Below are 12,035 nucleotides of genomic sequence, written 5' to 3'. Positions count from 1 at the left end.
TTCATAAGTAAATAAATGCTATGAGTTTATTCTGAAACTGCTACACTGGAACAGACGGCGGATATAGCACAGTGTGCTAAAATAAGTGTTTGGGCTCCTTGTTTTGACGTTAACGTTAGCCGCAGATAATATGATGTTGCGTTGCTAACAGGGGTTGCTAACACAGACAGACAGGTAGCTAACTGTTAGCTGACGGCAGCAGCATGAAGTGGCAGCGGTAAGGAAGAAGACGCCACATCATTTTATTATTTTACTGTCCATGCTAGCCTCTCGAACAGTCGCGGTGGGCTTCACTCTCATAGCTGTGACCAAAACGATGATCTCTGTGTCAGCGACGGCAGCCTCTGAACCTGCGGGGCTGCACGCATCAGCCAGCCGGGATGCACTCTCCGGGAGCCCGGGGCAGAGGCTCCAGAAGCTGCTCGCGGTGCCCGGATACGACCCCAGCCGAGTGAACGACCTGCTGCTCCTCCGGCCCGGTACTGACGATCAGACTGCTGGAGAACCAAAGGAGAAGAGGGGCTGCAACAGACATGTCGTGTTTTTCCACGGGGATATCCAGGTGAGTGTGATAGAGGGGGCGTTAATCTCAGGTTATCTGATTTCATGATTTTAATCCCCCTGCACCCAGTGACCGTCCATCAGTGGTTCTTTACAGGGGATGTTGTGGAAAAGTATAGAACACACACACACACACACACACACACACACACATACACATACACAATTACATTCCGTGAAATTGAACCCTTGACCACACTTTACAAAGACAATACTATAACAGTGACTTACTAGGGAATGTGTATAAAATGATTGATTATTCTATTATTATGATGTAGTTTTTTAAGATCTTCCATTTTGAGATGGTGCATGGAGTTTAAAAACAATTTAGAATAGAAGATAAATACTTGATTGATCCCAAGCTGGGGAATTGCAGTGTAACAGCAGATTTACACACAGACCCATCAAAGCAGTAATATAAAAATACAATATGAAAGATACCTATAAAATCAAATGTATAAATAAGTGCTCTAATTGTAGTGCAAATGTAAACATATAATAATCTAAGGTGCAGAGGACAGATTATGAGAAAAACATACGATTTGTGTCACTGTATTCCCTTTATATTCGACTCACTTATATGAATGGTCAACACCATGTGACATTTATACGGTCATGTATTTTTCACATGTAAAATGTCTTGAGCTTTTACAGCACACAGCATGTGACACCTCATAGGTGTCAGGAGAGGTTATCAGCAGACTTTGCTGTGCTGCTTCACAGCTCGCTAAGGCAAAGGAAACCCTCTGCATGTTAGACACAGAGAAGCACATTCAGGCTGTAGCATGTAGTTCATATTCATAGTTCATAATGCACAAATGATTAACTGCCACACACAGCACAAATCTGCGACTCAAAAACACACAGGAGATTGAAATCCGTAAGTCTGAGAGTGGTTTGAAGGGCGGATATTTGAGCCCGTCACACTTGGCTGCTCTTAGCTACCTTGACATCAAGTCACATGTATTTATATTGTATGGGAGAGATTGTTAGAGCTCGGTAATAAGTCACAAAAGGAAATACATTTTATCTTTATAGCGCTTTTCATAATACTCAGTCACACAACATAAAAGAAGACTCTTTGTGTGCATATGTATATGATAATGGGGAACTTCCAGTGTTTATGCCACCTTTAGCTGTGTTGGATCAGCTGATCAGGTTGAGTTCACAAATATAAAAATGGTTATCGGAACTGGAGCTGAAAATGACCCAGAATTCCACTGTGCAGGATAGAAATTACAAAATAATTTACATTTAAGTGTAATTCCGGCGACCTATTATACTCTATTTCAGGCTCATATGTTTATTTTGTGTTTCTACTAGAACATGTTTTCATGCTTTAATGTTCAAGCAACACTTAATCTTTCCTCACACTGCTCATGTTTTCTGCACCCTCTGTTTGAGATGCTCTGTTGCAGCACCTGTCTATTTGAAGCCCCCCTCCTGAAAAGCCACGTCTGCTCTGATTGGTCAGGCACTTCCTGGTCTCCTCCCCCGCTATTCCGTATTACTGCCGCTAGCACGTAGGTAAATATCGTCACCAGTTGACTGCGAGACAATAAAGCAGCGATTTCTAATTCCCTAATTTCTATCTAATTAGGGAGTAATGAGCAACGCAAAATCCGAGATAGCTTAAAGTCAGACCGCCAAGAAAGTAGAAAAAACGTGTCTGAACGAAGGCTTGGACAGCAGTCTGAATCCAGAGCAGATCTTCTCATGGGGAGTTAGACTGCTTACCTATACACATGTAGCCTCGTTATTTGAACCTTTGGTCACGTTGAGCACGAACATCCGTCATTATAACAATATAGAAACTAAGGAAAAGCATAATATGTCCACTTAATCACACTGTAATACAACTGCCTACTGTAGCGATGGGATCATGCCATGGTAATTGTGTAATACAAACATTCTCAGTAAGTCAAATAGCCTTTAAATAAAAAGAAAACATACACAACATAGTTGATGAAAAAGCCACATGTCAGCATGTGCAGTGACATCTGGTGGTGTGTAAAACTCAGCAGCCCTTCAAGACATGAGCAGAAGCTCTACAACACCTGGTTTTAATATTTAGCCTCATATGGCCTGTGAGTTATTACATCTGTAATATGTTTGTTTAGAAGGGCTGCATTCAGTGTAGATATCATTTTGCTATATGGTCAAATAAAATATAGCACAGTAAACATGACATATGAATGTACATGAGTAGTTGAGCGTAGATGTCCACTGTGGGCTTGTGTTTTAACTTCATTAACAGTATTCATATAACATGTCATATGAATCATTATGTTATGTGATTGTAAAAAAAATTTCTTTAAATTGGCTTATTATCTTCATTACATTGGTATCAGGTGGAAATGTTCTCATACTTTTGTCTTTCTCGTGTCCAACGCCATATTTCTCAGCTGTTCTCTTCTTTTTCTTCTTCGTTTAACCGTCAAACTCTGACCCAATGTACTGAACAATAAGGTAGCTTCAGTATCGTCCACATGTCTCTCAGGGCTCTGCAAACACAGTGACATGTACACATTCAAGGAGAACACCTTTATTTGTGCGTATCAGTTTGTCTAATATTTTTCCATTACTAACACATGCTTGCTTTCTGCACTGTAGAGTGTTATGGGTAAATCTCGCAGTGCTTGACACACAGTATGTAGCAGCTAAAACAGCTTTTATTTGCTCTATTTTTGAATGTATGTAAGTAATGTATTAAGGTGTGCAGTGTTGTGAGTGAGTCTCTTTTTAGAAATAGGATCAGACTATAACATGGGGATACTCACACCGTCTGTAGAGTAGAGTCAAAAATAGGGATGTCAACGAGCTAGAAGCTTGTTTCAGTGAGCCATGCATTCGTTCTCAGCAAAATCCACTGGAGTGGTGGAAGTCCAACAGGCACCGGTACAAAAAACTGAGCGTTGTGGCGAAGCAGCAACTGCTGATACCTGCCACTGGTGATGTCCAAATGAAGCTTCATGAAGCATTTTCTTTATCCACTAGATGGAGCTCTGTTCAAAAAAGGGCTGAAAACACACTGAATCACCATTGATTGAGCCCTCTTCTTAGAGCTCCATCTAGTGGACTCAACAAATACTACTAATGCTTCATGAAGCTTCATTTGGACAGCACTACCTGCCACCTCTGTGCCAGCGGAGCGCATGTTCTCCAAAGCAGGACTGATCATTAACAGAATGCAAATGCAAATGTATTCAGGTTTTTGTAAGGAAACAATGTTTTGAAGTTGTGGTTGTAAAAATCAATCCTTAAAGGGGTACTGTGAATAAGCTGTAGGTGTTGGGTAGGCTGTTATTCCTGCAGGAAGATGGTTTGAGTTCCAAAAATAGATTTGGAAAAATGATACAATAAAAGCTGATACGATCCCTCGATCTTGGAATGAACTACTCATACCTATCCCTAGTTTACACTGCTGGATACTTGCAGAAAGAAGGAGTCATGAGGAAGAAACGTGTATAGCGTGGCTTCATTTCATGAAAAAATCATTTCAAGTAAGGGTACAAACTTACAGGGGCTTGAATTCCAGGAGTGGCATGGATTTGACACTCTACGCACGAGTGCCACTGCCTCTCAGCTGAGCAGCACTTCTGTTTCTGAGGTCAAATATATCCTGTCAGGAGAACATTAGCACCATGCAGGCAGGCTTAGACGATTCTCTCATTTACCTACACTGTGTTCAGACCCACATATTAAAAAAAAAGCTGCGATGATGCTGAACACCTGCGGAGCCCAACACAGAAAATTGATCAGGAATCAACGAGGGAATCTTTAAAGAATCAGACCGATAAGCAGAATCCACGGTTACCTGCCCGGTTACCATTGTTAAAAACCATAAAACAGTCCAACAAATAAGAAAAATGTTAATTGCAGGGTGTCCAAAGTCCTTAAAGGGATAGTTTGGATATTTTGAAGTAGGGTTATATGTATGAGGTAAATCTGAAAACCAAAGTCACACAATAACACAAACATACTAACTGACTGAGGAACAGTAGACCCACAACACCTGTGTCCAGCGAGGTAAAATGACTGTTCACCAGCTTCTGTTCACCTTCGTAAAGGGCTGTCTGACTGCAAGGTGAAGAGGGGAAGATATTGTAAATATTAAACTGATGTGGATTCTTTTGAGGTGGCAAAACTACCGTTCGCTGCTGCCCCCATCCACAGAAGCACAACATCATCAGAGGCCTTTTGTTTCTATTTTTAGTCCATGGAAGGGACACTTACTAACGAAGTGAATAAAAAAGATCCAGAGGGGGAAAAGAAGATTAAACATCACCCATTTCTTTTCTAATTGCTTTCAAGAATTCGAGAAGTGCCCTCATTTCCCAGAGCCTTTCCAGCAGCCGCCCCATCGATTCATTGTCCTCATTTGCCATTCATTAGGCAAGTGTTAATATTCCCACAGTGTGCTGGTATTTGCCAGGAGACGTTGGTTTGAGCAGGATGCTGTCACCGCCGTGTTGCCATGTAAATAAAAAGAATGAGGTCATTGTGTTGAGGAGCACACTGTCACAGTGTGACAGCAGCCTGGGGAGATGCTGCTGATGGAACTAATGAATTGTCAAAGACAGACCGATGTGTGTCAGACTCTCACCATGGCTGGGGAGGGTGGAGGGGACATGTTTTGGTTTGGCTCACAGATGGAAACTAACATTTGTGAGTGAAAAGCATTCAGAATCTTTTAATAGTTTAATAGTTTTTTTAATCCTTCCCTTTAAATGTTAAAGGGAAATTCCAGCGTAAAATCATCCCAGGGTCCTTTTTTTTAAAAATATGATTATTTTTTGGCAGTTTTTCAAGCCTTTATCATACAGGACAGAGAGGAAATGGGGTGGTAGAGAGAGAGGTCGGAGTCGAACCTGCAGCCACTGCCTCAAGGACCTTCAGCCTCTTTACATGGGGCTGTGCCACCGGATGCCCCCCCCCCCCCCATGGTCTTTTTTGACACTTCCACACATCAAATAAGCCATCAAGATAATTTTTTTGTGTATAAACTATTGACGGAGAAATCCCGGAGAATCTTTAACAGTCGCTAACAGCCGGACGTGGCTATCAGTGATTAGCTCGGGGCAGTAGGGTGAAAGCATTCAAACTTCTTTTTTAACCACTAATACTGCTGAAAATAACAGCAAACCTCTGCAGCAGCATGAGAAGAGTCCCTACACAGAAAACAAAGCACTAACAACGCAGTTAATAGAACAGAAATACTTTATAGATCCCACGCTGGGGAATTGCAGTGTAACAGCAGATTTACACACAGACACATCAAAACAGTAATATAAAAATACAATATGAAAGATACCTATAAAATAAAATAAAATGTATAAATAAGCTGACTAACTGTAGTGCAAATGTAAACATATAATAATCTAAGGTGCAGAGGACAGATTATGAGAAAAACATAAGGTGCTTGCGATTTCTAGTATTTCTATTCTATTCTATTCAAGTGGATTACCAAAGTCAATCCCAAAGGAAGGAGCCCATTGCTGCTTTGTTTTCTGTGTAGGGACTCTTCTCATGCTGCTGCAGAGGTTTGATGTTATTTTATTTAATAAAAAAGACGTTTTAATGTCTTCACCGTACTGCCCCAAGCTAATCAGTGTTAGCCACGTCCGGCTGTTAGCCACTGTAACAGATTTCTCCGTTAATAGTTATACTGATTCTGATTGTCATACACGGAAAAAACTGTCTTAATTACTTTGATATGTTCAAGTGTGGAAAAAGACCATGGGATGACTTTACGCCGGAGGTACACTTGAAGCGTTTAAAGGCCCAATAACACTTCAAAAGCCATCTCCTGCTCCTCAACTAGCTACATTTCTGTTGCAGCATTTCATTTTGCAAAGCTGTGTTCTCTAAACAGGAACGTACTGACTGGAAAGCTTATTTTAAGCAAACTACGGGATTCTTTTGTCTTTGTATGCCTCTATGCCTTGACTGAGAGATAATGGGCGTAGATCATATATCCCATGCTGTTCCAGTGTGTAAACGTTACTGCAGCTCCAACAACTTCTTCTTGTGTTGTGTGTGCAGAACTTCCAGGAGGAGATGGCTCTGCAGCCTGACGGAGCCAGGTGGCTCGCCTGGAGCCTGGAGCAGGTGGCTCTCACTCTGGGCCGGCGTTTCCCTGACCGACATGTTTGGGTGGTCAGAGCCTCCCACATGTACCTCCACAAGTTCAGCTGCTACCATAACTTTGTGGAGAGCAACATGTTCGGGGCTCCGGAGCACTCGCCGTACTCACCTGACACCGGAGCGTTCCGCCACCTCAGGTTGGTTTTGGTGTCTTTAACTCTTTTCTTTTACAGCACTTTTTTTTTTTGAATTGGTGAAATGATGTGACAAGAATATATCAATATACAAAGAGGATGGGACAAAAATAAGATAGACATACAGCCAACGTATAGAATCAAATTAATTGATATGAATATAATAATAATATTATTATAATTATTAGTGTTTGGTTTCTCCATAGCTTGGGAGCAGACGAGCTCATCCCTTTCATTTGCTCTGACAGATACGCCCGGCCCTCCTCACATTCAGACAGATTCCCCCCCAGACCAGACCCTGGCGGGGTCAATCGCAACCATTTAATTACTTAATCTAACTGGCAACAACTTACCAGGCTCATGAACCTCCCATCACACTGTGAAACTGGGCAGCGCTGATCAAATATGACTCATGATTCGGTTTCTATATAACTTCTTTCTGTTTTCAGGAACACATTTGAGCGTACTGTTTAACTGTCGTTTTAAAAAGTTTGTGACCCCGCTTCAAAACAGACCAGGCACCGCCTCAGCTAACTTTCTCTGCTCTCACCATAGCCTTTCAAACATCTTATCAGTGGAAAATAGGTGTACAAAATCTTAGAAACAGCCCTGCAGCTCGGCCTAGGTTTCTCTTAAAGCTTGTTTTAGAATAGTTAGTTATTTATGGTCAAAAAGAAATCATGGAAAAACAACCATGGCACTTTGTCTTCAAGTGAAACGATGTTGATTTTATTCTTTGAGTGTATAGGCGTTGGCAACTATCAGAGATTAATATTAGAGAGCAAATGATTAATACTTGATTTGTTCTGAAATATTGTTGTTTTTTATTGTTCAGGGTTTGATAGAATATGAGCTGTGGCTACACCACTGCTGTCCTAGCATGTGTTTTTATTTTAGAATAAATCAAGTATTAATACCTTGGCTTCCTTTCTTCCATTGTAAACTGTTGTTTTCAGGAGTTGCCGTCTGACCTCTGCGGTCTCAAAAGGCATGAAACAATGGCACACAGCAAAGCTGCACTTGTAAACCGGTATTTACTGCATACCGATTGTATTGTAAGTGTTGCGTCTGAACAGCTTTTGTGATGGCAGGGCCCTGCTGAGCCACGGCATGGAGAGAGCCAACCTTCCAAAGTCTCTCCAGCCACAAGGAGGCGCTGACAGCATCCCCTCAGGGTTTTCTCTGACGCTGGTGGGCTTCAGCAAAGGCTGCGTGGTGCTGAACCAGATGGTGTACGAGCTGGCCGGGGCCCGCGCCGACCTGCAGATGTCGCACTTTGTGAAGCGCGTCTCGGACATGTACTGGCTGGACGGCGGGCACCCCGGAGGCAGCGAGACCTGGGTGACCAACAAGCAGGTGTTGAAGGAACTGGCTTCGAGCGGGGTGTCCATTCACGCCCACGTGACCCCTTACGAGGTGTGTGACCCCATGCGGGCCTGGGTGGGCCGCGAGCACGCACACTTCATCAAGACCCTGGAGGAGTTCGGGGCCTCTCCTAATAAGAAGCTGCACTTTAAGGATGAGCCCCCTTCCATCGAGAACCACTTCAGGGTCATCCGGGAGTTTTGAGTTGTGTTCAGAGTGGTTGTGAGCACTAAGATACAGATTGAATGTCTTATTAGCTGGTCTTACCTCATTTTTTTCCTATGTTTTAAGGGCTGAGTATCTAGAGCATGTGACGGATGCTGTTGTGATACTGCTAAATGCACTTGACCCGGGTCTGAATGAGGAGTCTTTGCCCTGCTCCTCGTAGCCCCGAGAAAGAATATGCAGGTGTGAAAAGGGTCTTCCTTCTTCATTCTTCAGGCTAAATGTAACCTTTGACGTCTGATTCGGACTCAGAATTCGAAACATGACTGATTCTTGTGTATAAGTGTAATGTTATGACTTTTGGTTTCTAATTGAACTTAATGTGTCTGGCTTTTGACGTTGGGTTCATACCCGCACTTGTGTTGAGCTACTTTTAGACATGTGAATGTGTGAACGTCTGAACTGGACTTTACAGTGTCAGGTTCAGACTTCATCAGTTGGTCTCTCAGTGGTGATTCTTGATTGTATTCCAAATGACCTGTTCACAAAGTTAATAATGGTTCTGTTGTCATTCCTTCAGTTGGATCCTAAGTGGACAGTCTGCCAATCTTTGTCCCGACCTTTTCGATTTAAATATCACACATTAACTGCACTCTGAGAAGAAAAGAGCAGGTACCTACACAATCTCACCGTGAGGTCCATGATTGAAAGCAATCCTATCGCATGAGTTTACTGTGCTTCAAACTCCATCTGCTGATGGAGATCATGAAGAGCGTGAGGAGAGATGTGTATCACTAAAAACATTTGAACCTAGCATTTTAAGGCACTGTCTCTCTCACTGGATCTTTCCCTCACAACTTGTTTTACAGGTTTGTTTTGACCATCTTCCAAATGACCCTAGAAAAAACAATTGTTAGAACTAGACAATACGTAATAACAAGGGGGTGTAACTATGTATCATCTGGTTTGATTCAGTGCTCATTAGTGCTGTCCAAATGAAGCTTCATGAAGCATTAGTTGTATTTGTTGAGTCCACTAGATGGAGCTCTTGGTTTAAAGAAAAGGGCTCAATGAAAGGTGAGTCAGTGTGTTTTCTACCCTTTGTAGAACAGAGAGCTCCATCTAGTGGTCTCAGAAAATAAAGAAATGCTTCATGAAGCTTCATTTGGACATCACTAATGATTAACGATCCAAAATTATCAATGCAGAGTGAAAATATCGATACCTTACATATCATCATCTTTAAGATAGGCTTCTATTTTGAAATTCCCATTTTATATTTACTGAATTTAAAAAATATATAATTAATCTACAGTATATGAATTAGTCAATTGTTTTTTAATTTAAATGCCTGAAAAAATTCAGTGATAAAATTGTCAAAGCAATTCTTTTCTTTTTGTGAGTCGATGAAATGTTAAATGGACGATAACCATGGCAGGCCCCTGAATTGAACCAAAATTCAAACTGCATCGTGGCAGACCCTGTGATATCAGAAAATATCCTGTCATTGTCCATATAATCGATATTTCATATATAAAGATGAAGGTTGTGATTTAGACCCCTAGTAATAATGTTCTGCTTTTTGTTCAGATAAAATAAGTTGGGGAGATGTATTAACTAGAAAGTACATTTTAATTTTCCTCTGGTTTTTCTCTCATGGTGGCAGAAATACATATACAGTATATACACACACACTCAACTCTTTTTATTGTAATATGAGAAAATGCGCACACACATGCTAGTTTTGTGGGACAGTGAAACCATGTGTGTTCATGTCTGTATGATGTATTCCAGTCTGTATGAGCTCTATGTAAGCTTACATAGCATCTTTGCACTACGCTGATGGCTGTAACTCATTTCGCTGAATGTAACTTCAAATCATTCCATTGTTTACTACTTAGGTTTATGCTGTTGATGCTGTTTAAACACCTACAAGGAGGACAGATAGGACTTGGTGTTTTTTTTAGGTGCTTAGCAAGTACGCAGCCGAGATAACGTGCATTATTTCAAATCATCTGCTTGCTAATTGGGACGCATTGTCACTGTAATTGAGTCCTGTGAAGTGTTAGCAGGTGATGGAGAGGATCTGTTTGTGTTTGACTCAGCAGGGGGCAGCAGCGTGTCTGTTGTACACAGGATCGACTCAAGACAACAAAAGACATCATATATTTTCTACAACCTTTAATGAACTTTTTAAGTTTGCTTTGTGATTCCTACATATTAGCCTGCGGTTGATCAGCATACATTAAGGATTATGTCTTTTTTTTTTTTAGTCATTTCAGATGCAATCAGAATGCTCATACATTAAAAAAAGAGATATAAAATGCAAAATAAACACATCTCTTGAACATTTATTTGCTTGTTGTGCTTGTCTGCTTTGACTGTAAGCTACAGTATCCTTCAGTCTTGTAGAACAAACGGGAATCCTGGCTGGCATCAGTCGCCTGATGTTACTGGTGCTGCACATCTTGAGGATGACGCCATCTGAGCGCCTGCCGCTCGAGACAATGAGCACTCTAGCTGCTGCAAATAACAGTACAATAGCTGTACAAAATAACAAAATCAACACCACAGCGTAAGTTGTGTTCAAGTGACAGGCAGACACGAGCCGCTCTGTCCCACCCGTTTATCATCCCGCAGAGTGAGATCCCTGACATCACTGCACTGCAGAACAAGTGTGTTCTCTCGAGGTCACGCTGCTCGTCGGCTATCAGAAGCTTTTTTTACACCTGCTGCCGTGACAGGAAAGAGAACGCTCCCCTCGAGAAAGTTAGACTTGAGGAACTTGCTGTATAAAGTTGCGTCATTTCAGCCTGAATCGAGACTAGTTCAAGATACCGACACGTGTTCGGAGAGGTACTAGAAAAAGCAGACTGTGGAGATACTTAGCTCTTGAGACGAAGTAAGATTCAAGCTTATTTTCTTATACAGTAGCAAAAGAGATGCTGTGACGGACACTCAACATTCTTACAACGAGCTCGAGTCGAATCTGCCTACTCGGTGAGATTCAATGAGAATCTTTTACAGTGTGTTTACGGTGTTCCAGTTTGTAAGGATGACAGCATACAAATGAGAGCGTGGCCGTGGCTGGAGACACCCATCTCCCACACAAAGGCCATTGTACCAGCTGGTGACAACAACAAACAATAACAATGTGGTCTTATTCCGTTTGGCACCTCAGAACAACAAGAGGAATGTTTCGCTGCGGATTAAGAGCAATCAGAGTTGCCGGCGCTGCAATTAAGGAGTTGTTTTCATTCAAGTGAACAAAAGATGGCAACTCCTATGAGTCAATAGCACCTCATATTTCACATTATACAGTGGTTCTGTCACGCTGCTCGGGACAAACCATCTTTCATCCTCGTCCCTACTTTCTCATCCCCCAAAAAGCCTTTCGTGCCTACATATCTTAACATTCAACATAACAACTTAAAGGTATAGTTTGACATTTTGGGAAACTGTTTGGGGAGATCCATTCATCCCATCTACTTCACAATTGAAAGGCGTATTGCCATAACAATGAATTTTACGCTTAAGGCTTTTACTTTGGCACCCAAGTCTCAGTAACAAAATTTACCACGCCCATTTGCATCTAAATGGATTTCCTGCCATTTTTAATTGTGTCCAACTCTGTTTTTTCACTGCTCCTATAAATTTGGAGCA

At 41.7% G+C, this 12,035-nt stretch overlaps 1 protein-coding gene across 1 annotated transcript; it reads left to right on the top strand.

The window, feature by feature from the left end:
• Positions 1-10,726, top strand: cUnh2orf69 (chromosome Un C2orf69 homolog). The gene is made up of 3 exons (XM_083921854.1): positions 1-562; positions 6,607-6,845; positions 7,934-10,726. Exons 1-3 carry the CDS (start codon positions 260-262, stop codon positions 8,409-8,411), a joined length of 1,020 nt encoding a protein of 339 aa, XP_083777980.1. The 5' UTR covers positions 1-259; the 3' UTR covers positions 8,412-10,726.
• The last annotated feature ends 1,309 nt before the right edge of the window (positions 10,727-12,035 follow it).

Source organism: Echiichthys vipera (assembly GCF_963691815.1).
Source record: "Echiichthys vipera genome assembly, chromosome: 10".
Lineage (NCBI taxonomy): Eukaryota > Metazoa > Chordata > Actinopteri > Perciformes > Trachinidae > Echiichthys > Echiichthys vipera.
The sequence above is the reverse complement of the archived record's forward strand: the minus strand, read 5'-3'. Positions and strand labels throughout refer to the sequence as shown.

What these genes read in the sequence shown, in the direction of transcription:
- cUnh2orf69 (XM_083921854.1), top strand. Translation starts at nt 260, where the DNA reads ATGCTAGCCTCTCGAACAGTCGCGGTGGGCTTCACTCTCATAGCTGTG. An exon ending in TTTTCCACGGGGATATCCAG is followed by an intron (nt 563 to 6,606) that starts GTGAGTGTGATA and finishes TTGTGTGTGCAG; the next exon opens with AACTTCCAGGAGGAGATGGC. An exon ending in GGAGCGTTCCGCCACCTCAG is followed by an intron (nt 6,846 to 7,933) that starts GTTGGTTTTGGT and finishes TTGTGATGGCAG; the next exon opens with GGCCCTGCTGAGCCACGGCA.